A 27,893-nucleotide genomic window follows, 5' to 3' on the forward strand; every position below is an offset into this window, starting at 1 on the left:
GAGTATTGAATTTAGAAAAACCGCTACAAATATAACGAAATTCATTAAAAAACTAAATTCGACACGAAATGAAATTTTGTGTAATTTTAAAATATTTAAATTTTGAGCACGCTTACAACCTAATAAATTAGACATTTGTATTCAACAGAATGGCTTAAGACTATCCATGTCTTACATTTTTGTTTGTTGCTATATTAAAAAAAGTGCTGTTCAAAAGTGTAATGAAATTGTCTTCTGTGCAAAATCCAGATTTTATTACAATTGTGGACTCATTTGATTTTTATTGAGTTGTGCTAGACCTAACTTAGCAGACATTTAACTCGAGGTTAAATAACTAGAAATAAATTTACCTCAAACCATTTTCGATTTTCTTTTTGGGTGGCTTTCCTGACTGTTTTATTTTTTCCTGTTGTGCCGCAAAAGTATTGTGAATATTTTGTATGTTTTCCACACGCTTCATGTTACGATTTTACAGCAAAACATCCCAGCCAGCAAGTAAGTACTTTTTTACGTTGCTTTAACGTTTGCAAACGTTGAAAATGCAAAAAAGAACTGATTTTCTGGCTAGGATTTGTAAAAGTGCCTTTGTTGTGATATAACGTTAAAGTGCCTGTTCTATTTCAAATGCCATGAAAAGCCGTTCCTCATTGCCTTCTTGTATTGCTTGAGTGTCTTACAATTTTGAGAAGCAATTAGTGTTCTTCTGCAAAAAAATCCGTACAATAAAAACAAATGTGCTGCTCTTGCATTGAATATCTGACATTTTAACTCCACATTTTAGCAGCATGTATTTTTGTAACCAGATCAATTAATTTTTTTTTTTATTTGGTCAAAACTACGGTTATTACAAAATCCATAAAAATATTTACTACAAGATCGTTCTATATTTAGCGACATTTCAAAAATCTTAAAATAAATTTATTACATTTAATTCTGCAATTTTAAGCATCTTTAAAAAGTTATTAGACTTGTAAATCTTCCCAAATAGCCTATATTTATCCTACTAAAAAATTTAACTTTTTAACGGCTTTACTGAGAAGATGGCGGGATTTTCATCCTTACTTGGAAGTTCATTATTGACCCATATGTGCTTTTGTTCATATAATTAATGCATTGTGTTTTAAAACAGTTTTTATAAGTAGCTATGCCTGACGTTGACTAACGGTTTTGCCTTACTCTTTTAAGACTTTAAATTCATTATTATATTGTCAACGCAACGAAACCCTGTGAAGCCAGCAGCATGCGACAGTGCTTTTATCGTCGTCTTCATTGTTTTGAATCAAATTCAGCCTGCAAAAGTTGCCGTTTATTTGCATCGTTTCAACGTCGCTCGTGCACACGGCACTTTTGCAGGCTGGAGAATGTGTGTTACATGGAAAAACGGGTAGAGTGTAAATGGTAGTTGCGCATATGCAGTTTTCTTCAATACATCAAGCAAGAAAATCAAAACAATGCGGTGTCATGACGCGTATTTGTGTATCTTCCTTTTGTATGAGAGAAGACTCCTGTTGTCAGCCTCTTCGTGATGAATCTCGGTAACTGCGCAAAATCAGGCTAATGACACCAAACAGAGAAACATTAAGGCATCTCTGGGATGGTAAGCAGAAATGCTTAACACCGACAAGTTTCATTTTCTAGTTTTTCAAGCTAATGTACGGATTTATTCGATGAATATGCTATAAAAGGAACGGATTACCGACAGCAAGTAAGTGTTCGTCGTTTATCATTTTTACTATATTTTTTGTGGGCCACTACAAAATTATGCATAGCCAGCAGTGCTAAGTGGAGTGTGATTTTTGAGACTCTGACTCCACTCCTACTCCGTGAAAACTGCACTCCGACAAATCTCATCATTTTCAGACTTCTAATCCAATCCAAAATTTAATTCTGAGTAAACTTAATAGGCTTACTGTGCTAGCCAATGCGTATAACACGAAATATCTCAGGGGTGCAAAGATCTTTTTCAACTTTGCTACTTAAATGTTTTCAGTGGCACTCACTCAAAAGCACTTTACCGTCAGGTCGAAAATTGTGGAGACAGTTTTTATTTATTTTCTCTACACACAGAGTTATTTGGGACTTATTTGATTTTACTGAAAAAAGTTGCTCAACTAAACTCCGAATCTACTCCAATCCGAAGCTTTTGTGATAAATGAAACTCCGAATCCATTCCATTTTCTAAAAATCGGATAAACTCCGGCTCCACTGCAAGTTATTTTGCAATCAGACCAAAAGATTTACAACTCAAGGATATTTTAAATTACTGTACATGGAATGATGTACAATTTATGAGTCTCTTACGATTACGAGTCAGAAGTTGTGAACTGAGCAAGTGACAACTGATCTAGCAACATTTCAGCAAGTGGCTGAAGTTGGTAGGCTACCGTAAATAATGAAACTGAGCAAGCCGAATCATGGATTGTCACAAGTCATCAAAATAAGTTTGAGAAGTGACAATCAAGCAGGTTCGACGTGAGCAAGTAAATCTCATTTGCTGACTTAACAGTAGCTGAAATGTTCTTGCTGAGTTGTCGCATGCCAAGTGGTCCGACGACCGGAATTTATAGATTCTGCTAGTGCTATACATAAATACAGTATATGCAGTGGTTGTAACTTTATTAAGCTTTCAGGATCAAGTGAAATGCATATTGTTTACAAAAGAGTATTACCGTGCATGAAACTTTGAAGCAAAAAAATTCACAATCTATAAAATTTTCAGCACCTTGCAAAAACAATTTTTAGGTTATCAAATGTTTGAGAGTTTTTTTCCGTTCAAATGACGTTATGAAAACTTTGTAGGGAAAGAAACACGTTTGAATTGCTCTACTGGCGAAAAAATAGACACCTGGGATAATGAGCAGCTCGAGCTAACTTCTTCCTCGACCCTTGGCAGCCATTTTGTGTAAAATCATTTCTGGCACAACTGCTGCCACAATCTGATGAAATACAATAGTTGAAAAAAAACAACTGAAAATTAAAACAAAACTTCCGTGTTGTGATTTTGTCTGCGAACAAGAAAAATAATACGGTTTTATTTTTCGGGAAAAAGCAGCGATTAATAGACTAATGATTCCACTTTCCCATTGAAAGATTTTCTCGAGATTAATGCCAGTAAACTAAAACATCATGATTTTTATGAACGCAAAGTCAACCCTAATGAGTAACTTATTTTGAAAACGAGTATTATCTGCTAAAGAAAAGAGGCTTGGATTTCTGGCGAGGACCAACAAATATTTCAAAACGTAGCCCGTTCAATCATAAGCGTAGCTAGGAGGGGGCGAAAGGGGCCATGGCCCCCCCAAATTTTCAAAGACTGGACTCCGAAGTTGAGCCCTTTGTTGAAAATTTAATAAAATTTGTAGAAATTTATAACGTTTACCAAGACATCTGGCTATTAACACCCCCAAGGATTGATTTTAGACACACAGAAAGACACCAATAAATTTTGCAAATCGTAAATCGCGCAAAATTTACGCGATTTACGTTTCTTTTAACTAATTTGTGGATCAATTTCAGAATGGCTTACTCTGTTGGGTTTTTGTGTAGTTATTGAGTTTTTGTATAGCTGAGTTTTTGGTGTTCTCTAATTTTGCCGCAGTTTTTGCCCGTTTGTGTGTAAGAGCTACCTTTAATAAGTTTATAGCTGTTTTTCTGCTAATAAATTTCATTCAAATATTACCCTAAAAGTGTTTCCAGAAAGCGCTATAATCCATTATTTGAGTGTAAATTTGCAAAAATTTTCCGAGGGAGCATGCCCCCGGACCCCCTACAATAAGCGTGCCTTCGGCACGCTCTAACCCCCCACCACTTTCATTGCTTCCCTTGCTCAACCCACCAGGATACGCCAATGCACATCAGGTGGCGATGGCTTAATCAAACACTTTGTCGTTCTCATCATTTCATCAAATATTTGGCCCCCCCAAATTTTTTCTGGCTACGCCACTGCGCTCAATATAACCATTTCCTGAAAACTAGCCGTGAAATTTATTCTGTCTAGCAACATATTTCCAGACAAAGTTTTTCCGCAGCTGAAATCAGTCGTATCTCCTTTTTGACAAAAGTTTTGTCTTAATCCCTTGCCAACGGGATGTCAATTATGATGCAACAAAGGGGCAGATCATCCTGTTGTTTAAGCATAAAATTAATAGTGATATCCTTTTTTTTAAATTCAAGCTTTCACTTATTGTCGATGACATAATTAAAGCATTCATTGTTTGAAATTTTTCTTTGGTGAATTTTTCAATCATCTTTATGTCATCGCTTGTAAACAAAAACAATGACACAACTTTGCTATGAAACACAGCAGGCGATAATCAGCCTTCTGAAATTCACATCCGTGTTTTTACAATTAATGCCTGTAATGAGCCAAGTCACCAACTGCTTATAGCTCAACTGTAGGCATAAACAAACTAAACAAATATCTCCATCATCATTAAGTTCCTTCCACTCGTCGAGGGTTGGAGGTCATTAAGCGCCAAGCAGGCCTATCTCTCTTGTGACATTTGTCTATTGCAGTTTTGTAATTAAGTTCTGACCAATCTTGTCAAAATTCTTGGTAGTCTGCCCCTATTTCGTTTTCTATTAATTTTTCCTTCTAGTAATTGTCTCTGAATAGAATTATTGCAAATCATGTGGCCAAAATATTTCATTTTTCTTAATCTAAGTTAGTTGTTTGTAGAATTTGTAGTAGGCATTCTAGTACATCTTCGTTTGTATATTCACTTATTTCTTTGTTTTTATTTTGCACAAGTTGAACACCTCAAACTCAAAGGCACCAAATTACGGCCCGTTTGTTAGGCCTGCCTGCGGTACTTGCATTTGCAAGGTCTTGTCAAATACATTTTTATGATTGGCTGGCACATCATGGGCAAGAAAACTTTGAAAAGATCAAATTTTAACATCAATTCCCCAGTCATGGTTATAATTAAACCTATGCGTAATCCAATGATTTGTCTTAAACTATGGGTTACCGCCTGAGGTTGGGTCGTTTACCCACTTAAATCGGTCGCCAAGGATTTGTTGGTTATAAATGAGTACTCACCGAAGTATCGTTTCAACACGCAAGTTAGCCCAAAACATTATGATCATGCTGGCCTGTGCCTGCTAATCTTTCAATTCTTCTTCCCGCATTGACAAAAAGTTCGGTGACCTCTGGAGTTGGGGGCGCGGGAACTAGGGGTGCTCAAGGGGCTGAAGACCTCTACAGCTAAATCAGCACCCTTGGAATTTTCGATAATTGCTTCACCCCCCCTAGAAAATTCTGAATATTTAAGGTACATAAGCTGACAACACTACGGCAGCTTCAGCCTCCCCTTGAGAAAAATACTTTCCGCGCCACTGCCTGGAGTAGGCTATTTGGGTTATATTATGTTATAAACGTTCAGGAAATGGTAAGTTTCTCTATGCATGACTTCTAAAGCTCGAGTGAGCTATCAATCTGATGTGTTTTTGGCCAAGTTTTGTTCGCCTGGAATTAAACAAAGAACACTAATTTTTGAAACAACATTGTGAGAACATAAAGCAAATGAAGAAATGATATTTTTTTTAAAACGTACAAATTCCTAAAGAAATACAAAGTACTTTGAACTCAGAGATGCAAACATTTTGTAAACCTGAATTTAAACGACTTATGAAATGTGTTGTTATTAAAAAATGCACAAAATCAAATTAACAAAATCAAATTTGCAAACCGTGGAAAGTCCTTGCTGTGCGAATGCGAATAATTCTCCTGGTAAAAATCTCAGTTAAAAGCATAACAAAGCAAAATAAAAAATTTACACACACTACTTTAGTTTATTCAACGCCTGCAATTATTGAATTACAGTAATGTAAAAATGGACTGCTTTGCTAGCTTCATATAGTTGGCTGTGCTCGACCCAAGTCAGCAAATCAGTTCTTTTTTACATTGATTTAACGTCTGCAGACGTCAAAGCAATGTAAAAAACAACGGATTTGTCTACTGGGAGCATTCAAAATCTACAAACAGGCGCATGATTTGTATTGCATAGTTGATCCACTATAAAAGTGCCTCGGGCCCGGTTTGAGGTTTTGTTTACATGAAAGGGCAAACTAATGAAAAAGAGTAGTGTAAAAAAGATGTTACAGAAAACCTAACATATTATTTCAATAAATGGTATATCGTGAAGAAAGGGGCGTTCTTCCCGGCTATCAGCACAAGGCTGAGCACTCACTAGTACAGCGAGCAGTTGCGATTCGCTAACCATAACGGTGTAGCTTCCACGCTATTGCGCTTGTTAATTTACACTAGATTTTTTGTCGTATACAGGCTTTCGCCCAGTGGTCGAAGATTTAGATTTAGTAAAAGAGAACGCAAGGAACCGAGTCTTCCTGTCCGCCTTCAAGCATGCCTTTAAGTGTCCTGCCAAAGACACAGCTACATGCTCTTGAGCGGTGTCGAACCAGCATCCTTTCGATTGCCGTTGCAATGCTCTCACCACTCGGCTATGCGCAGCCTATACCATTGAAGACCCGATAAACCATTTGAGATCCGATAAATCATTGATCATTACTTACGCACGATGGATATTCAGGGGATCTTCAACAGGTGGTATTTTTATTGGAGAGAGAGAACAACATTTAGTGGGGGCCATTTTTCCCAATTTTTGACTAAAATAAGTGTAAAAAGTAATTTAGATGACTCATGCTTGTTGGTTAATGATAAGTGACTGATCGTTATGAAATGAAAAACATTGCCCATTAATTTATCAGTATCTATTTGTATCAACACTTTCCATGTATTCTCCCTTAATTGTCACTAAGCTCTTTTATGATGACTTATGACCAGGGACTTCACTGTGGGCCATAACTGATATATAATCCCACCTACCATCTGTTGAAGATTATCATAGCCGTCAGTCAGATTCAATCAGTAGGGTTATGTAAGGCTGAACAACAAAAAAGTTTTCAAATACTTATAAAGTTGACAGAACGTTTACTTGATGGATAGCTCCTCTTTTAACATCAATCTGATGCAATTTGGCGAAAATATTTTTAAATTTTGCTAATGAAAAGTCCATTCCGACATCTTAACATGAATATCTTGCTAATTTACCTTTAACGCTTTGTTTTAAAATGCAATCATTGATTGATTGATTATGGCAATTTTTATCCTCGCATTGATAAAATTTCTTTCATAGCTTAATCCTGGTTGTTTTGCATACTTGTAGAGGCTTTGAACCGCTGACGCAGTCCCGGTCACCGAGTTTGACAGAGTAGAATTTCCGATTGTTGTCTGTTAAAGTGTTGGTAGTGTTATTTGCCAACAATCTCATCTTTGACATCGTCCGTAAAGACACAAGACGCAATCAATTTCAATATAGTATGCTAATGGCTCTTTCAGCTAACAGATGTAAACAGATGTTTGTTACAATTAAATTGTTAAAAAGGTAATGTACTAAAACATGACAGACATGTGGAAAGGGTGTTGAAAAAATGCTTTGTTAAAGGTTTTGCTGCTAAATTTAAGAATATATTTGATAAAACTTAAGAAAGAAGCTATTTTACGATAATAATGGCTTTTTCAGCTTATTCAAACAGTCTGTTCAAAGGTGACATTGTTGTAAAAAGTCCATCCTGTGTCAATGGTAACAACACGAAAGAAGTTATGAACTACCATATGAAGAAGGCTGGAGGTTATGTTCATTTACAAAATGGACCATAACCACGCTTAGCTATAGCACAATGCACATAGAAAGCCAAAGCTGTCTACCTGCTGGCACTGCATTTAATGAAATTTAAGTTATGTTAATGAATTATGTTATGAAAGTTTACTTATGTTATTGATTTAAAGTAAACAAAAGTACCACTAAAAATCTGTTTACGTTTGCAAAAAGGACGTTTGTAATTTGTCTTTTGCAGGTGTTTCAGAACGTTTTGAAGATTTCATCAATGGTACAACAAATAGTTGAAATAACTTTGAAAATGATGAGTTCTTTTTCTTGAGTTTAGGCAACTCTGCTTAACATTGTCCTAGGCATTTATAAATCTTTTTGTTTTATTAATATCATTTGCAGCAAGCAGGAACTATCATGATATTTTTATGCAGTATCTATATAATAAAAAAACAATTATAGTTGCTACTGTCAAATAACCGAATGTTGACTTAATTTTTGATTTATTTACTTCGCAAGCTTTTTTGTTTGGCATTGAAAACTTTTTTGTAGTGTTGATGATATTTATTAAATATAACACAAAAGTTGGCTTTGGACAACAAACCTCTGTAAATGGAGAAAGCTAAATTATGAAAATGGGGCACGACAGGCTCATAATGTGACCAATAACTCATTGCCTCCAAACCCAATACGAGGCAGAAACATATATCATACTGATGATGATAGTACAAGATATAAGAACATGATGCTTTAACAATGTAATGAAACGTAATTATCATTAATTAAACAAACTTTTGCAGAAGAAGGAGCGACCTTCCTGGTGTCAGCACTACCTTACTACTCACTATAGAACAGCGAGCATTGCGTTTCGTTAACCATACCGGTGTAGCCTCCAGTCCAAACTCTTGACAACAAACAAAGCACGGTATTGATAACTTACTCAGAAGGCGAAAACGAAAGGGTTTCATCCGGCCTCAAATAATAAAAGTGTTTTTTAAATGAAGAAAGTTTTGAAGAATGAAGTTTTCCTGTTGGAAATGACATTTGCATGTTGAATCAACGTCAAATGATGTTTAACAAACAGAGGTTGCATCAATCGAAAAGCAACGTTTTTATCCATTTCTCAAATCTTTCAAATGAGTCTGGGTCTGGGAAGCATTGTACACAATGCGTGAATAAACCTAAGCCCTCCCTTGATAAAGCTTGCACTAATCGACGATAAATGGATTTCTGATTTTTTTTGCCACTGCTTCACGGAATGAGTTTCTAGATTACTTTTAAGAAGAAGAGAAGACTTATTCGATTTGTCATCAAACCATTATCAATGACACATTAGGAGATTTAAAATTTCACTTTCTGTAGAACTGTTGATTAATGGTGTGCAATCCGTATTTATTAAGGGTCTTGCGGTTACTGGTTGGTTGCTGTATTTCATTCAATTACAATTTCCTCGCAAACCAACAACATACTTTATTCCTATCACAGATAGCAAATCAATTGTTTTTTACATTGATTCATAGTCTATAGACGTCGAATCAATGTAAAAATTGACTGATTTGCTCTCTGGGTTAGCTCATAGTTGCTTTTGAATAAGAAGTTTTTGCAACATATTTAGTTCTTTTTTTGAAATAAATTGTAGGCCTACTGGATTCTGTTTTAATAAGCTACGCTTCTTTGGTTAAAGTTGGTAGCCTATTTGTGTTGGGAGAGCTATATTTGAAAGTAAAATTTGTATTGGTTTTGAGTTAATATTCTTTTAATGATCTGCTACGGTTTTAAGCGACTTTAGCGTGTAATAAGCTTATAGTATTTTCGTTTTATCAAATGAAAAAGCATGGCTTTCCAAACGACGCAGCTCAGTTTGTCGTTTTTGCGCCACTTCTACATTGCCGTATGTTGAACTAATATAATTAAAATAAATCCTTTTAACCGGATTTTAAGAACCTGAATTTGCTTGAAGCTCCGTTTATGTGAACGTTGTTTTTGCTCGAGCAATCCAATAATTCCGCTTGGATGGCCAAAACACAAAAGGGCCATTGGATTCATTGCTCCGCAAAGATTTCATTCCCAGCGGGTGTTTCAGTGTCTCAAATAAAGAAAATAAGATGAATGAGAAAACGATTTTCAACTAGTTTCAAAATCTGCTGTTTTTCCATTAGTTTAACGTCTATTTAGAGTTGAAGTACTAAATGAGGCTAGCTGGGTTTACAGTGCCATTGAAGCAAGAAAAATTCCAGTCGTCAAAATGCAATAAACAAAACTAGCATTGCTCAAACAATTATTAAGCCATCCAATCCAACTAGACAATAAATTTCTTCCAGTGATTATTCGGTAAAAGTATTTATTGTGTTATTGTCAGTGCATGCAACTCTCCATTGCAAGACCGTACAACAACTAAATTTGAAATCAAATCATTAATATTGAAGTGGGAAACACTGCTTTCAACATCAAAATTTTCAAGCAAGGTTTGAAATCTACGAAAGTAAGACAAAATAACTTTTGAAATTTGTTTAACTGCCAGCAGCGTATAAGAGAGGTTTGCATTGTTAGAGGTTGTTTTTGTCGGATAAACAATACTGCGGTTTTCACCATTGACTTTGAGCTCCTTTTTCTACAATGCAGTTCTTCATTGACTAAATTTTCTTGACTTTGAATGAAACTAGGTCAATTTTGTTTTCAAATTGAGTCATCTTTCAATGGTTTCCAGCAGTGACATTGATCTGACAGCTGCCAACGTTGGCACAATGCAAGATTATAAATAGTCAAAACCAAGTAAAACAATTGAAATGCCAATGAAAGCGGCTTGATTTATCGTGGACTGCTAAAACAGCTTTATCATAAAATCTCGATCTCTTTCTCGCGTCAACGTTCAAAAATGATTGACAAGGGAAAAAACCAAGTTAATATCAGTTGATGTAGGCTACGCTTCATAATAATCGCCACGCCATTGAATCAATAGCTATTTTCATATCTGTCAAGTCTGGTGTGTAATCTTTACTAGGCTACTTAAAGATTTTTTCTCTTTACGATTAGACATGGTAGAAGTTTTTTTTTTCGATTACTTTGTGTTATTTCAAAATAAGAATTTTTTTGTAATTGTCTTTTTGTTGAAGTATATTTTCGCTCCCCAGCGGTTCTCCGCAAGCAATAAATGGGACTTTTTAGGTAGCCTCGTAGTGCTTACATAAAGAATTATGTTTCAGCGTTTTTGAGAGTTGTTTTTAAACAGCAGTAAGTATTTGAGCGATGTTGGCAAGCAAGGACATACACAATGATCTCTGATAAAAACAATCGAACAACGCGCTTATTGGTTTTATGTTGGCGATACGCCTAATTCCTAACAACGTCAACCCAACACAATTTTTAAGGTGAAAATGCACAACTTGAGCTGGTTGGTTGGTTTTTAATGTTTATCCTCGAACTGACAAAGCCTTGATAGGTTATTCCTGGTAGTTTCGCATACTTGTAGAAGCTCTTGACGCAGGACCGGTTACCGAGATGGGCAAAGTGAAGTTTTCCGATTGTTGAGTGTTGTTATCGGGGAATTATTCCATTCATTAGGTGCCGCTGAATGGAGAGCAGTCTTGAAATGCGTTGCTCAAGCGCACACCCCGAGAGTCGAACCAGCGCCGCGTGATCTTGAGCCGGGAGCGTAACCACTGAGCTAACGGGGCCATTTCTTTCCATTGCTATAATAAACAATGTACGGCAAGTGTTACATCTAGACACATCTTGTAGATACAATCGATCGATTAGTCGTGGACGGTAAATCAAACTTAACGAACCTGCTAAAACTGACTTAGACTACTTACTCCAGAACACCGGTTCAACGCCTACCGTGATTACAGGCCCGTGCTTTGGCAAGGTATTGGCGGCCATGTTTGAAGGTGGATACTATGATTGGCTTTTTACCTTAACGTCGATTTAGCACAGGGGCGGGCAACTTCTCCAGTCGGTGTGCCGGATATGGGAAAATGAAGTACTTGGCGGGCCGGATTCCTGAATCGATACATCAATTGTGTATTTATTCATCTATGCAAGGCATAAGCCGTATTTAATATAAACTTTAAGTTTAAAGCATAGAGACCAAAAGCAGTATTTAGCAATTTTCTGGGCTATTTTCGCTTTTACAAATACATTGTGCTGCTTTACAAGTCTTCTGTCCAGTTTAGTTGCTCTGGCAGCCGTTCCGCTTCTAATAAAGTACGGTACTGCTATAGCCTGCATGTTTTGTCGCATAATGGCGGCTAATGTAGTACTCTTTAAACACGGCAACATTTTCCTTGCACAACAAACACACTGTTTTCTTGCCGACTTGTGAGAAAGTCCGCCCCGTTAGCTCAGTGGTTACGCGCCCAGCTCAAGATCACGCGGCACAAGTTCGACTCTCGGAGTGTGCGCTTGAGCAACGCAGTTTCAGGATGCTCTCCATTCAACGGCACATAGTAAATGGAATAATTTTTCGGTAACAACACTTCAACGATTGGAAAACTTCACTCTGCCAATCTCGGTAACCGGCCCTGTGTCAAGAGCCTCTAGTCTACAAGTATGCGAAACTACCAGGAATAACCATTCAAGGCTTTGTTAGTCCGAGGATAAAGATTCAAAACCAAACCAAGTAAGGGATTGCGGTAGGCTGTGGCCGTGAGCCACATTATCATGTAAGACTGGAAACTGTCTGCGGGTCGCTCAAAGTCCCGTCGTGAGCAAGGTCCGGCCGGCGGGCCGTATGTTGCCTGCCCCTGATTTAGCACAATCCACCAATTAATTATTATCGGGTTTGAGACTTTATTCGTTCAGTCGATTTCGTTTTTTTGTGAATAATCTCTCCACAGCTCCAGTCTTGATTCCACGCAACTTCCTTCAGCTCTTCCACAACGCTTTGTCGCATCCACGCTCAATCCGCCTTTTCCGTAAGTCACGCAAAACAAAATAGATACCGTATGTACCGCATGTAAACTGATTGTTCTTTTCTTAGTTAAAGTGATTTGAACGATGGGTGTGTGTAGTTCAAGTCTCAGTTAAAGCTGTCTAGTCTAGACAAAATTTATGTTTCGGAGCCATTTCCAGTTTATGATAAAGTACATCAGTTCCAGAAATGAAGATGGTTCAATTCATACATATTTCTTTAATGTTAATATAAAAATATACATTATTCTGTAGGCCTATAAGGGTTTTTTTGTTACTCAGGCCTACTGAAGATGGCGGCTGACGTGATGACCTTTTGTGGTAACTTCGCTGTCTCCTTTCCATTCAGTAGAAAATTTTGGTTATATATTTCTTTATGGCTATAGCCTATCTACCGGATAGAATAATAAGCTTGATCGATTGATAAAAAATTTTGCATTCAGCTCACAAAATATTTGAAACCTTGCTCAGAATTTGTATCAGGAACGTATTTTTTAATCGAATAAAAGTGGGTTGAATCATCAGTGTATGAAAGCATAAAATATCCGGTATTCCGGTAACAGAATGGATGAGGTATGAGTTTAATGGTTGTAGCTTTCGAATTATCTGTGATTGAGCATCCAGCTGTGCTCCTGCTGTGCTTTTGTGGCAAAGGAAAAAATAAAGAAAATTCGCTCATTCTTCTTTTATTGATGTCGTCAAATTCATATTACTTTAAAACGATTGCTAGGGTTTCTTTGAACGCTGACTACGTCATAGTTTTTCACTCCGTCACAACTGAACTAAGCGCAGTGATAAACTTTCACATTCAAGCAATCTAATAATAAACAACGTTGAAAATAAGGTTCTTTCAGGGAAATTTACTCACTTTCATTCTTATACTGCGCAACAGGGTGCATTACGCGTAGTCTTCTGAATGCGGAAAATTGAATTCATTAAAATCTGCTCCCATTTTTGGGATCACCGTTATGAGAAAGTCGCTGACATCTCATAGTATTACCCTACTCATTAAGCAATTCATTAAATCGAAATGAATCAACGTAAAAACAATTAGGTTGCCGTGTTTGTGTCAGTTTCAAGATAAGCTTTCGATCGAATTACTTTCTCCTAGAATGTGCAAGCCTGCTGCCATGGATGCGACAGCAGCAGTTGTTGTATCAGTAGCCAGCAAAAATCAACGGCCGTTTGCCAAACTTTTAAGAGGACTTCAATCGTAAATTTGTTTAGTTTTTTCCGTGCCTGTTGGCACATTGTATAGCTTATGCCATATTTGGAAAGCAACCGGTCGTTTCTCAGTTGCTTAATCGCAATCAACCTTCTCACTGTCTTCTATTTGAAGATTCAATTGCAATGATAAGTCATATCTGCATGTACTTGCAGTGTTTTTTTGTATCAGTTAAAATGTATAAATTAGTGTTTATTTGCAGTGCCGCTCTCCCAGTTGCCTATGTAGGCTATTAAGCTTACATTTTTGTAAATAGCCATTGTGTTAAAAATGCTCACCCCTGTTTTTGTTTGTTTGTCGTATCCAGGCTTATGGCTGGTGATTGAAGATTTAGATTAAGTGGACTGGAAGGCAAGGAAGCCAATCTTCGCTATAGCTTACCCAATAAAGCAAATAGATAGAAAACAGAATGTTTGAGTAATATATTTTGATTTAGCATTGAATTGTCTATCTGGTTTCCAAATGTTATTTTTCAACTGAGCAATGAGCATCCAGTTTACATGATGAGTCATTGTACTTCAATTAACTATTTAGCACCACTTAGCGGTGGATCAATGTTATGCCTGCGATTTTTTAAATCACAGTTGCATAATTTTGGTGCAGTAGCAAAGACGCTTGCTTTTTAATCACACAATCCGGGTTGGGCTCCCAGCTCAAGCTGCTTTATTGAAAAAACGCTGCTTATCTCCACCTAGGATGTAGTTGCTGAAGGCGGCTGAGAGAAAAGAATTGGCCACGAAAGAATTAATTTTAAATGCATATTTACCACCATTTTGAACATCAAAGATGTAAGGGAACGTTCAAATATTACGTAACGCTTTTTTTCCGAATTTTTGACTCCCCCCTCCCCCATGTAACGCCAACGTAACGCTTTTTTCAATCCCCCCCCTCCCCCATGTAACGCTTTTTCACTACGAATTCAGCACAAAAAACTACCATTCCGTACTCGAAAGCGTTATGTAACGTTTTGCTTGAACCCCCTCCCCCCCGACGCTAACGTAACGCTTTGCATAAACCCCCCCCTCGAAGGCGTTACGTAATATTTGAACGTTCCCTAAACCATCTCAGCTAGGCTATAGGCCTATAGCCTAGACTTCGAACTGAAGTGTTGGGATGATAGTTTCTGGTACAGAAGGCTGTAAGCGTTATAGAAATCAAAATGAGCAGCTATAAACTATTTTTAGAAAAGTTTTCTGCTATTTGAGAAGTCTCGGTCTCTAATTCTCATGACCGGTCATCATAAACTTGAAGTCCTTGTTAAATTCAAAGATTGGCAAAATGCCACCAAAAAGCTCATTTTGATTTGCACTCCAGGGTTTCTTTTCGAATTATTTTGTTTTCTCAATTGGCCGATCCTGACGTCTTGGAATGCAGAACCGGCTTTTTCTAAGCAAACTGGAGACAATCCTACCAGCCGATCCCAGCTATAAAAATGGTTCTTTTTCACACTGCACATTTAACTTCTGAAGACGTTCAATCAAACAAGACCAATTTTGCTGGCTAAGCTATTCCCGAACAGCAAATCAGTCGTTTTTTACATTGATTTAACGTCTGCATGCGTTGAATCAATGTAAAAAACGACTAATTTTATAGTTGGGTTGCTAACAACGAATGGATTCTCAACGGTAAAGTACGGTTCTGTATTAGCTTGTTGTGTAAATACCAGCATTGAGAATCAAAGCAGGAAGGTCGAACGCCAGCAGTAAAATACCAGAAACACATTGTTAAGACCAACTATGGTATGACATAGTAGTCAAAATAATGACAAAAATAAGGTGATCCTTTTATTAACAAAAAGACAATAACATGATGCAAAAAGAGATTTTCAAACGCAACAAATCAAGTGCTCTGACACTTGTCCTTCTGTAATACAAGCAACCAAGGCCGAGAGAACAATTTTATAATAATTTGGGGCAGGTACCAATGAAACGCGAGCCTCAATCACATACTTTGACAAGACACTAAAGAATAGGTGATGTCGTCCTCTAGTTCTCGGGACCTTTGAAAAGATTTAAGGCCTCTAAAGTTACGCCTGGCCAGGTCTAAAAATGCACCTTGGACCTCACTTGTCATCGTTCCTTCAAGTAATCCCAAAAGCGAACGAATTGCAGCTCTGTGTATCACAGTCTTACCGAAACAACGGACAATGGCAAAGCGTCAGTGACATCCTTTGAGCATGAAGACTCCTGAGAGACACAGTGACCAATTGTCAGAGTAGTAAGAGGTGGTCAAAGGACGAAAATCACGTCGTTTTATGTTAGAAAGACGCAAATTGATAAACATTTGCAAACTATAACACGGTGGCAAGTGGAAGCTCATTTCTTTTTGCCAGATGGCCGCTCAAACCCTTGCTTCATTCCGCCTGCCCGATTCGCCATGAACCTGTTCGCTGAAGCAGACTCTTGGACGAAGGCTGATTCCAAGTTCGTGGTGTCTTGATCAACCAAGTGAGTATACTTCGTCCTACCAGATCGCCCGAAATTTTTGACCTGGGAAAAGGTTTGACAGTGAAAGAGAATGTATTAAGGCTAAAAAAATGGTCATTTATGGCAAAAGACATATCCTCTATATATTCTTAAAACAATATAAATTATATAACTTACACCAATGTAACTGGTGTTGGTTATCAGCTTTTGAGAACGTGCTACAATAACGTACCACTTAAAGTTTTGCTTGCAAAGTAACTTTAAGTTTTAACGTTAAGTTTTCTTTCTGATAAGTGATTTTATATCGCTTTTTTGTTCGAATAATAGTTCCTGAGTATAAATCCTAGAATCCTTTGTTTGGTAGGGTACCAGTAAAACTCCTGCTCATTTTCACCCAGTAAATGGGTAGTCGCAGTTGTAGTATAGCAAAGTTACCTGCATAACCTTGGGCAGTACAGTCTTGTCAAAGTGATCCTCCAACGTGGGATTAGTGAAGTCTTGGGAGAAATTTTTCTCTTCTTTGTCCTGAAAGAAGAATACAATTGAATCGAAAAATTACAATAACGAAAAGATTAGTATTTAATATCCTATTCCAGTGGTTTTCAACCTTATTGGTGGAACAGAACCCAATGAAATATTCCAAAAGCTCGAGGATTGCCTTATGCAAAATACATCGTTTGATTAATGAAATTAAACTAAAATACTCATGTTCAGATTTATTTATGTACGATAAAAATACAAACTTATTACATTTATTCTCACAAAAAAATTCAATGAGAAACTTGAGCCTGTGTTTCTTGCACAAGTCTTTAATATTGGGTCGTGTGTTTGACAGACACACACGAAGTTCATCTTCAACAGACAGCAATTGTGCTTGCCTCTTGTGCTTGTCAGAGCTAAAAATCTCGGATTTGAATGTAAACTTGCGGAATCCCTAAACTTACTGGCGGAACCTTAAGCTGGGTTTAGACTACGTGCGTTTTCCGTGCGTAAGCACTACGACAATACGCATCGCTCGATCCATCACACACAAGTGATTGGGACCGTTTACATTGCGTACGTATTTCGTGCGTTAAGGTGCGTCTACACGACGACTGTTTTCTTGCTTAAGCTAGCCAAACTTCTTGTTTGTTTAAGTTAATCGCAGTTTGTGCCGCTTACTTTTAAGAAAATGGGCGAGTAAGCAAGCCGTCGAGAAAAAATACGCTCCAGAGCGAAAAACTGGGCGCTTAAGTGAGTTCTCTTGCTTAGAAATGTTTTTCCCGCCAAAATCTCAGGTCTCCTCTCAGCTCAGTATCCAGACAGGGCAGGGCGGTATCGTTAAAGGATTTCGTTAAGTTTTGATCCCAACCCGTTCTTATTAATGTTGCGGGCTGAACTGGCGGTGACCGTACTCAAAATAGCCCATAGATAGCACAATATTTTCCAATTTCAAATCCAAAACAGGATCTCAGCAGAAAACCATTGCCATTGTACACCGGGTAATAAAAATAGCGGAGAAATGATCTTGCTGGTTGTCACCAGTCACCCACGCTGACACGAAATTCTGTTTCCAACATTTCAACCTCACTGAGGTGTCTGAATGCTTCAATAAGCAGTAGCCTAAATTGCGGGTTTGCATCCTTCGCTTTTTGCAGCATTTTTTACACAACTTCTGGGAAGCTATGACTGAAAGACTGCAACAACTTCAAATGCCAGCTTACACCAACTAGTTAAAGAACAGTCAGTTGCTTGGTCTACTCTGCTGTACTTTAGCGCGAACTGCTATGCTTTGGCGCGAACTTTTTAAAACGTGACGTCATTGGGGATTAGATAATCACGTGACCGCGATTCAAGCGAGCAAAATCTTCGTCGAGATTGCCAGTGTAGACGAAACGAGCTTAATCACTAACTTAAGCAAGAATTTCTAAGCAAGAACACTTTCTCGTGTAGACGCACCTTTAGGTCTCAGACAATCGCAAGCCGTCGCAAGCGATCCGAACTGAGTGGAAGCTGAAGCTGTCGCAACGAATCCTAGGTCGCGTATTTGCTAAGTCAGTCTAGGTAGTTTTGCGAAAAAAACACCGAGGTAGGTTAGTTTTTTGTGAAGTATTGATAGAAAAATTGCTTTTTACATCAAAAGTGACTTGTTGGGCAGATTTTGCTGAAGTTTAGACTTTTTGAAAGGGTTTTATTGTATTTTGAAGCAAGTAGATGCCTCTCAGTAGTGTTTTTCTTCGTCAAACTTAATTTATTTTTACATTCTTCAAGGTTTAGGCCACTGTTTTGAACTTGATTTTCGATAGATTGTTACACATAAAAAAATCTAAGCTATGATTATGAAACTTATGTTATGAAAGTTATGAAGTAAATCAACCAGTGATCACCATGCTTATGTCATTATGAGAGCCTACCATAACCAGAAGGTGAGTAAAATGACTAGTTGACTATCAAGTTCCTACTACCTAAATGTTATTTTAAAGTATGAAGCTAATGATCATACCAAATAGCCTACCTATTCTATATTTGGAAGTGCTGATTATTTCACTTAAACCATTATGGTTTTGCCACCTTTTCTTTTTGCTGGCTTTATTGCTGTTTGGTTGTTGAATCTTTATCCTCTGACTGAAAAATCCTTGATAGGTTATTCCCGGTAGTTGCGCATGCCGGTACTTGTAGAGGCTTTTGACGCAATATCGCTTGATTTGCGTTTCAACAAAGAAAAATGAATTCAATTGAAGGCATATTTAACATTTAAAAGTCATCGCAAACGTGCTAGTTATGTCCAGTGGCAGATCTATAAAAATATTTGGGGGGACACCAAAGTTTAAAACAAATGAAAATTTGTAATTCAACATAGACAATGCAAAAGTTCTGGGATGCTTGCCCCCCATAAAAGTTTACCTTGCTTTGGTTTCATGCACTTGAAGGCCTAATAATGTATATTTTGTATCAAGACACACACGTTATATTTGACCAAGTTCATTAAAACGACTTCTATAGAAGTTTGTATCACAAATCTTGATTTTTAATTGAAGCTTTGTTTTAAACATTTTATCTTTTATCATGGCCACAAAGAGTGACTGGTGTTTTGAAGGCTTGTATAGTGCTGTGTTGGCTTTCAATAGAATTTTGAAAATTTGCTAATGTGGTCCAAACTTCCCTTATAGTGTAGTAGGCCTACATGGCACATTTCACCTCATACATTGAAATAGGCCAAATTAGTTGTCAACTAGTTAAGTGAGCAATGTGTTTGTAGATTACTGCTATGCCGTTCCTAATTATACAACCTAGTTTATATTGGTTTCGTTGTAGGATGATACTTCGGCCCCAGAACCTCATACAATGATGATCTTATTTCAAATGCACATCTTGAGCATACTGCATAAAAACAAAGTGTAGCTGATAGTTGATACAATTGTCATTATTACCAAACAGTGCGAACACTATTTTGGCTTGTCCATTGTTCTTTGTAGACAAAATAAAGTAATATTCCTTCTCAGATCTTTATAGGCTATTTCTCTCAGTCACATATTGCTATGAACATAAAAACTGCATTTATGTGTATCTTCGTTGATTGTAATTTCATTTGTTTTGCAGATATGTTTGTGGTCTTATTGCACTCATGATGATTCTTCTGCTGTTGAAATTTGAAGTCTTGCCCTTTCCACATCAATATAAAGTCCATGATAAAGAATTTGAACTGCATAATCATTGTACTGTCATAGACATATATGACACTATATCAGAATTAATACATTAGATTACACCTACTCTAGTATGATACAATATTTCAAAAGTATACATGTAGACTTGAGGTGTACATTTGCTTATAGCCTATTTCATTTTGTTTTTGTATTTCAGTTTTGAAGTTATGGGTTTTTATGGTTACTTTGACTATGTGTTTTATTACAATCACTTTTAAAATTAATTATTTTGAAGTCATTTGTTCTTATGATTACTTTGGCTGTGCATTTCATTACAATCACCCTTAAAGGAATTTGGTGGTAAGAACACACACATAACATATCATGTTATAGTATGTGTTCTTAGGCATTACAATCGATTTGACAAAAGTATAATATTAACTGACATTATTCCATACATGTGTGACACAAACATGTCAATATAGAATATTGTAATTGCCATCATTAGGCAGATTAACACAAGAGAATTTGTTTACTGAAAATTATTTGTTGTGATGAATAACTGCCATTGCTGGCCTATAGATTTGTTGATAAACAGCCAAAAATTGTCAACTATCATGGTGGTTTGTTATTATCAACATTGCTATTACAAAGAATTCTTTGTCCATATTTGTCATTGTTGTGACTTTGCAACCTTTTTAATTCTGTTAGTGCGATTTTATTTGCTTCTACCAAATTTGTAATATCTACTTTTTTCATTATTTGTGCATAGCCTATAAACAAGTATACAGAAAACTGCCAACATGCAAGAATACTATGTAAGTTTTGATTCGCTGGTGACAAATAAAGTTGAATTGCATTCAGTTTTTTTTGTTTTAGCCTATTAATATTTTATGAAAGCAGAAAATAAACAGATATTAAACTATAGCCTGTCATAATATTAGAAAATTTAGTCCGTCACAAATGGCAGTGATCTGTGAGATCTCATACACCCTGTATTGTATAGTGTATATTTACACAAATATACAATTGCATTGCTCAGTGGTTTACATTGCCGGGATTTTTAGTGCTCTTTATGCTGAGTGCAAAGTAGGAAAGCAATTTTTAGCAGTAGACTTGTGGTATAGTTTTAACATTTAAATAAAGAAACCAATGTACTAAAAAGTCAACAAAGAATTCAATCCTCAAAGGTTGTTGAACAAAGATACCAAGGTCAGGGCTAAAATGGTTGGAATGCAAGGTCAATCTAATCAAAAAATATATAGCCCAGAAATAGACAGTTTAGTTTTCGAAGTGTTTGCTAAACATGAGTTTAGAATCCAAGGTTATTCTAAAAACATAGCCTGTCTAAAAATTCCAGTGGTACACTCTTGGTGTTGGTCCACATGTAACAAAGTTTATTTTAACACAAGAACCCACTCGGTGCAATTAAATGTATCTGGCATTGCTTTAAAAATCTGGATGCCACTCTGCACTCCATATTGATAAGTAATTTTTTTTTGGCTTTTCCATTCGCAATATATGACCCTCAAAAGTGTTCTACTTTGATATCATTGTGTGCTAATAGCTAGTGTAGTCTAGAGTTCAATTACTTGTGTTATGAGCTTGTTTCTTTCTGTGAAAGTCATTTGTGCAGAGGAAGTAATACTCAACATGTATTGCAATTTGCAATGATCGCATTGACAGAACTGAAGTGATGTCAAGTAGATCAGCTGATTGACATCAATGTAGGGGAATAACCTATATTTTCAAAATGACGTAACACTGTACCCATGAAAACCGCAAGTAGTGTAAACGCGAGCTGTTTGAGACAACACGCACGTAAATCGCAACGCAACAAAACCGCACGTAAAACGCACGTAGTCTAAACCCAGCTTTAGGGTTCCGCGGAACCCTGGTTGAAAACCACTGTCCCATTCCCACATGCCCAAGCGATGCTATTAATAGAAAGACAATACAAAAACATAACATCTTACCATAAAGAAAGCTCCGCGATGGTAGTATTTCTGTAAAAATTTGTATTTCCCCTTTTGAGCCATGTTAGTGATGATCCTGGGGTTAGCTCGAAGCCTAGCTCGCCTCTCCTCTTCTGTGAGATTTCGCATCGCTTCAGCTTCTTCTTTCTCCCTGGCGAGTCTGAAATGGAAGGGATTTTTGTCGCATCTAGGATTATGTCTGGTTGGTGAAGAGATTTAGTTAAAGTGGGGGAGGTAATGGATCAAATCTTTGTGTCCACGTTCGATCATGTCACGAAGTGTCTTGCTAAGACTAGGCCATTGTTGATGACGTCATTTTCCATAAAGTGTTCAATTCAGTGGCAAGCTTCCACTGAATCTCTTCCAACTAAGTAGCTTGAATATATTGGTAATTTTATCATATCCACAACGTGTTAATGTTATACCAAATGCAGCTACTATTCACGAAAACCTTAAAACGCTGACTCATCCTTAATTGGGAACATCAGAAGGTTCTTATTCAAATAGAATATGTTAAAATAAACATGAAAACACGTTATTATTATATTATATTTATTAAAAAAAAATCAATCTGCTGTCACATCACCAACTTTCCAAACTAAAAGTCAAACTTTCGCTGTCTAGACTACGTCACCAACTTACGCCTCACGCTCGTCCCGATCACGCTTGATTCGTTTCAGTTCTCGAACTTTCCACGCTTCGTATTCCGCTTCGTCATTTCCGTCGTCCGAGTCCACAGCTCCCAGAGCCGCTTCTAGGTTTCCTCTTGCTGCAGATTCCGCCTCTAACTCAGCTCGGGCTTCTTTCTCCACCAACTGCAGAAAGACAGGATGTAAAAGTTGGGAAAGGAGATGAAGGAAGATTGAGTTATATCTTATGCACGCACTGTGCAGTAGAAATATATGACTATGTACTAAATATATGTATATATATATATATTATATATTATATATATTATAATATATATATAATATTATATATATATATAATATATAATTATATATATAATATTATATATAATATATTATATATATATGTACTAAATATATGACATACTCTCCCGACGTCGCTCGCAACCGTTGAACGTCTCTGCTCTCGGGGGATAAGCCGCTCCCGGCGGGCTGAACGAATTGCGTTTGGACAACAAGAACTGCTTCAAAAACTCGGCAGTTCATTGCGATTTAAGACGCCCTCAACGTTGGTCCGGGAATGAGCCCAAATTAACAGCAACATCATCATCACAAATCAGCATAAAACAACGAGATTTTTGATTCCTTCGTAAAATTATCAAGGCGCCGATCGAACGAAAATGGAAGACGCCTTAAAAATACTTTGATTGTGTATCTTCTTCTTTCTTCCGCAGCTAGCTTGGCCTCTTCTTCCAGTTTTCTTTGTTTCTCTTCCTCCTTCTCTCGCTCTTGAATGGTAAGCCGATCCTTCCTGTCAAAAGAACAAACGCTCACAGCAACCTCAATGCAATTGAACAGTGGATAGCAAAACACAAATTTACTTATCTTAATAAAAGACAAGTGGGATGTTTACATGTGCATCGTAAGGAGGCAATAGTTTCACCTGGTTAATCGGCATGAATTGTTTAACACGATGCATTTCTCTATGTTGATGAATTGCATGTTATTGTGAGGTAAGCTTATTCTGTATCGTACTTACTGCATTATAGAATCTGATTGGTAAATAAGTGATTTCTCTCCTCCTAACAGAATAGATATTCACAAGTTTTTACAAATACAAGGCACTTACTTTCTGACAAACACTGGTTTAAGTCGCGGGGCATCGTCATCTTCGGAATCAGAGTAATCTGACTCCTCTTCACTGCTGTACTCTTCCTCATCATCCATTTTGTCCTCTTCTTCCTTATCTTCCACTTTTGAATCAGTAGGAAGAGCAAGCAGTTCTTCTGCGTCATCCTGCCTGGCACGAACGCGCTCTCTCAACCTCGCACGTCGAGACTCAATTTCCTGTCAAAAATAGAAATGACAACTTCATGTTGGGCAAGCAAGTTCTTCATTTAGACAAGGGCAAACTACATGTAAGATAGACAAAACTGCACCCTGCATGGAGCCAGGATTAAGTAAACACGAAAGTAGACGGCAAAGTATCTTCTTTAATCGCATTTAAGTCATACTATGCTCTCCGGATAAAAATCTTAGCAAAACTTAAAGCCCTTTGACACACAGCATGTCACTTGAAAAAGTTTTAGTATATGACATACTGAGGATTCAAACCCACGCACAAGTCGCACATCAAGCAAAAACCAAGAGTTAGTTAGCAAATGTTTCGCTTGTGTGCAAAAACCCGTCACTGTGATGCTGATTTAACTTTTATCACGGAATTCATATCTTTTTGCTTATTTTTTTTCATTTTCCACCCAAACTCTACATCTTTCTAATCATCACATGAACTTACATCCTCATCAAGCTCCCCTTCATCACTGCTCTCCTCTTCATTCATCGGGATTGTGATGGGACGAGAAGGTCTTTTCACCTCTTGATCTGAGGCCTCTGAATCGGATCCTCCTGAGATCACCTCAGGTTCATGAACACGTCTTCTTCGGATTCTGAGCAAATAGTTAGATATTTGCAATATATACCGTATATATAAAAAGATACAATTTACATCAGGCAAGCAAGGCAGAGCAACACGACAGGATTGAGCATTATAAAAATGTAATACACATATTTACAAGCAATATGAGCAGTCTAACGTTTTCGGCTTAACCTAAGCCCTCATCAGAAATTTTGAAAATATTCGTAATACACAGCATTACTATAAAAAATAGCCTGCTAGCATTCTAATCAAAGTTATGTTGTTTGAAACTTAGCCAAACTCCTGTTCCAATACAGACGATTTTTGACAAACAATTTTTCCACAAAGATCAGAAACAATCTTTCCATAGATTTAAATCAGTTTCTTGCAGATAAAAGGATTGAGAAGTTATTGACAACATTTTATAATGATACAGTGTAACCTAGCTGTCAGGATGAAGTACAAATTAATTAAAAATGTTCATGTTCATTAAATGTGACAATCAGAAAAAGAAATGGATGAGAAAAGATTAAAATACTTCCTTGTGACTTAACAGATACCACTGATAAAGCAATGCATCTTATCCTTAGCTCACATGCATCATGCAAGCAGTCACTTGAAAAAGTTCCTGCTCTAATACAAATTACCGATGCTACTTTAAGTAAAACTTGAACGAATAAACCGACTTTGGCTGAGAGTAAATTCAGATTTAATAACCACTACAATAAGAGTGAGCAGAGCATGCAAAAAGTCCTTTCTAAAGCATATAGGATTTAATACACTAATTTCACTGTATTGCGAATGACAACGTTTTACCTTTCCTCAGCATCCATTTGTTCTCCGCGTTGCATCAGTCTTCGTAGTCTCCGATCGTCGAGGTTTTTCATCTCATCACTCCTGTCTTGTTCTTCATACATCTTACGTTGCTGGTGGATATGCGAGGCAACATCCATGTCTTCCTCATCTGACACCATGTCTGACTTGATGAACTAAGATCGAAAGTACGTTACACGTGTTTTAACATCTATTTAAAATAGTTGTTTGTCTGCAAAAACATTTTTTTATAAAGGTGCGGTAGACAATTTGCCATACTGTATCAACATATAAATTATAAAACAAAGTAACACATGATGCATGGGTTCCAGAAATGGTCGATTTATCTTTTCACTTTGTAGTGATTTGAAATATGTACTGGCAAATCATGTAGTGTAAATTGGTTTTTCATATCCCCAATGCTGCACACATTCTTTTTAAAAATCTATTTTAAAAGTTACATGTACATCAATTCGAACTGATCCAAGTCTACCTGCTTTAAAAGTTTAATGCCACATCATCAAATTTAAAGATACGTCTGAATAAAATCATATGTATGAAAAACTTCAAATGAATGCTTGTATTAAATGCTTTAAAACATTGAAATATGTTAAACTAATATTTTCCAAAAACGTTTCTCATTGAATAGTTTATTTGAATCAAGATTAGTAGAAATCTAAAAGATATCAATCAGGATAGCAGGAAAATCTTTCTTACTTTATTGTCATCTTCATCAGAATCCTCCTCTTCATTGGCCCATTCTGGTCGCTTCCCAGCAACATAACGCCGAACATGTACCTTTTCCATAGATATTTCACCTGGAACGTGAGCACATATGAGTTAATACAGTAGTTTTGCATCTTCCATCTCCAATGAGTAGACCTCGGTGATGCTAAAGATCTGGTGATATAATATCACAGAGATGTACAACAACACATGCTAGGTTTCATGAAAAAAAAAACTTCCAAACTTTTACACGATTTTTGTGTGATTGTGTTATAGCTCGTTAGTTTCCAAATTTGTTTGTTTAAAATCGTGAAGGGTATATATAGGCTACCAATTGGTAATGCAACAATGTCGTTAAGTGAGAGTAAGTTCAACTGTCACCTGTTTCAAGTGAAAGGTTAGATTTAACATTAAGTTTGATAAATCGTTGTAGTCCTGTAGTTATAGTATAAAACCATAAATATAAATTTATATTATTTTTATATTTTTTATATTATCATTTGAAACATAACCTGGCTACTTTTGATGAATGGTATCAGTTTAAATTTCTAAAATTTTACCACCTCATTAAATATTCACCAAGCAAAGCTTCACCCACAAAATTAGATATAAATTTTGAACGTTTCCAACACAAAATTGTGAGAACATGAATAATGTCTTGTGAAACAACTATATATTCAATTACCTTTTCTATTTTTTACTGGAACAGCACCAGCTGTGAACATGATTGGTTGAGGCTTGGACGCCTCTTCTAAAATGTGCTCTTGTCCCAGTGTAAACATAATTGCTGCTACAATGGACTTGTTAACAATAAGAAAATGTGCAACCCTACAAATCAATTATATTATTATATATACGTATATACTTTTTATTGTTTCGTTAAAAATGAAAAACCATTAAACACTACTTAAACATTAGTTAATCGTATCAAACATTTCCCGACATTTTGATACGATTATAATGATTGATACATTTAACCAATTTGCTCAAGAAAAGAGGTTTATTGTAATCAGGCGTCATTGTTGGGAATGTGCGGTGATAACTCGCTTGCATTGGGCTTCACATCTGTATGGTGTAAATCTACAACTGTTTGCATGTCTAATTAAACTGGGAGGAGTTTATTAGTGCTTTGTTGAATAATACCGTGTATTGCCAGCGCTCGATTGTACAATCAATTCATTTTTCTGTAAACTACGGCAATCGGACTCTATCTTTAATGATCTCTGTGGCATTACAAGACGAACTTTGACCACCTGTGTCTTTGTTTCAAGCATGTTATTTTTGGATCTGTTGCAGTGTGATCATTTCCTTTGTCCATTCTTTCGCCTTAAGTCCAGCTGTGAAAAGATTAGATCTGTGTGGCGCAAGGTCTTGCGCATGAGATTACAGCATGGGATTACAGTCGCTTGTTTTTCTTTTAATGACACTTTTTTTTAATTGCTATTGCACATGACAAGCAGATATGCAAAAGAAAAAAGGAACATTCTCCTTTTGCTTACCGGAAAAGATTTGTCACGTGACTCATTCTTTGTCCAGATATTTTTAAGCAAAGGCAATGATACGATAAAATAAATGAAGTATGCAAACGAGATGCAAATCCTGATACACTTATTTGATGTATTCCTTTAAGTGGGATACGTTAAACCAATAGTTTTACTTAACGTTAGATAGGATTTGGCTTCGGATTTCAGATTTTGATACCATAAAACAATTGATACGTTTAAGCAGTATGCACTTGTAGGGTTTTGCCTATTCTAACTCCCCTAGTGTAGGGTTTGGCTATTGAGACTCTAAGGGCGGAATTCAGATTTGCATCTCAAAATAAGTCAGTGTTATGCGTAAGTCAGACTTATATAGGCCAGGCTTATACGAGAAGCTTATTTGCGATGCAGAAACTCGACTTACGCGCGACTTATATAAGACCGTATTAAGCCTCTTTGTTTTCGCGCGAAAGAGAAATTGCTATAGCAACTATTTGGTTGAGGTAATGAAGCGTGAAACTGAAGGCTGTAAAGCTG

The 27,893-nt window shown here is 36.7% G+C and overlaps 1 protein-coding gene across 1 annotated transcript; it reads right to left on the reverse strand.

The window, feature by feature from the left end:
• Window positions 1–15,535: 15,535 nt before the first annotated feature.
• LOC145764519 (microfibrillar-associated protein 1-like) lies at window positions 15,536–26,698 on the reverse strand. The gene is made up of 10 exons (XM_082576135.1): window positions 26,561–26,698; window positions 25,867–25,967; window positions 25,153–25,325; window positions 24,217–24,367; window positions 23,551–23,768; window positions 23,124–23,232; window positions 22,435–22,607; window positions 21,793–21,952; window positions 16,626–16,715; window positions 15,536–16,253 (listed from the first exon to the last, which is right to left on the reverse strand). The coding sequence occupies exons 1-10, from the start codon at window positions 26,655–26,657 to the stop codon at window positions 16,080–16,082; spliced, it is 1,446 nt and encodes a 481-aa protein (XP_082432261.1). The 5' UTR covers window positions 26,658–26,698; the 3' UTR covers window positions 15,536–16,079.
• Window positions 26,699–27,893: the final 1,195 nt, after the last annotated feature.

Source organism: Aplidium turbinatum, chromosome 2, assembly GCF_918807975.1.
Source record: "Aplidium turbinatum chromosome 2, kaAplTurb1.1, whole genome shotgun sequence".
Taxonomy (NCBI): domain Eukaryota; kingdom Metazoa; phylum Chordata; class Ascidiacea; order Aplousobranchia; family Polyclinidae; genus Aplidium; species Aplidium turbinatum.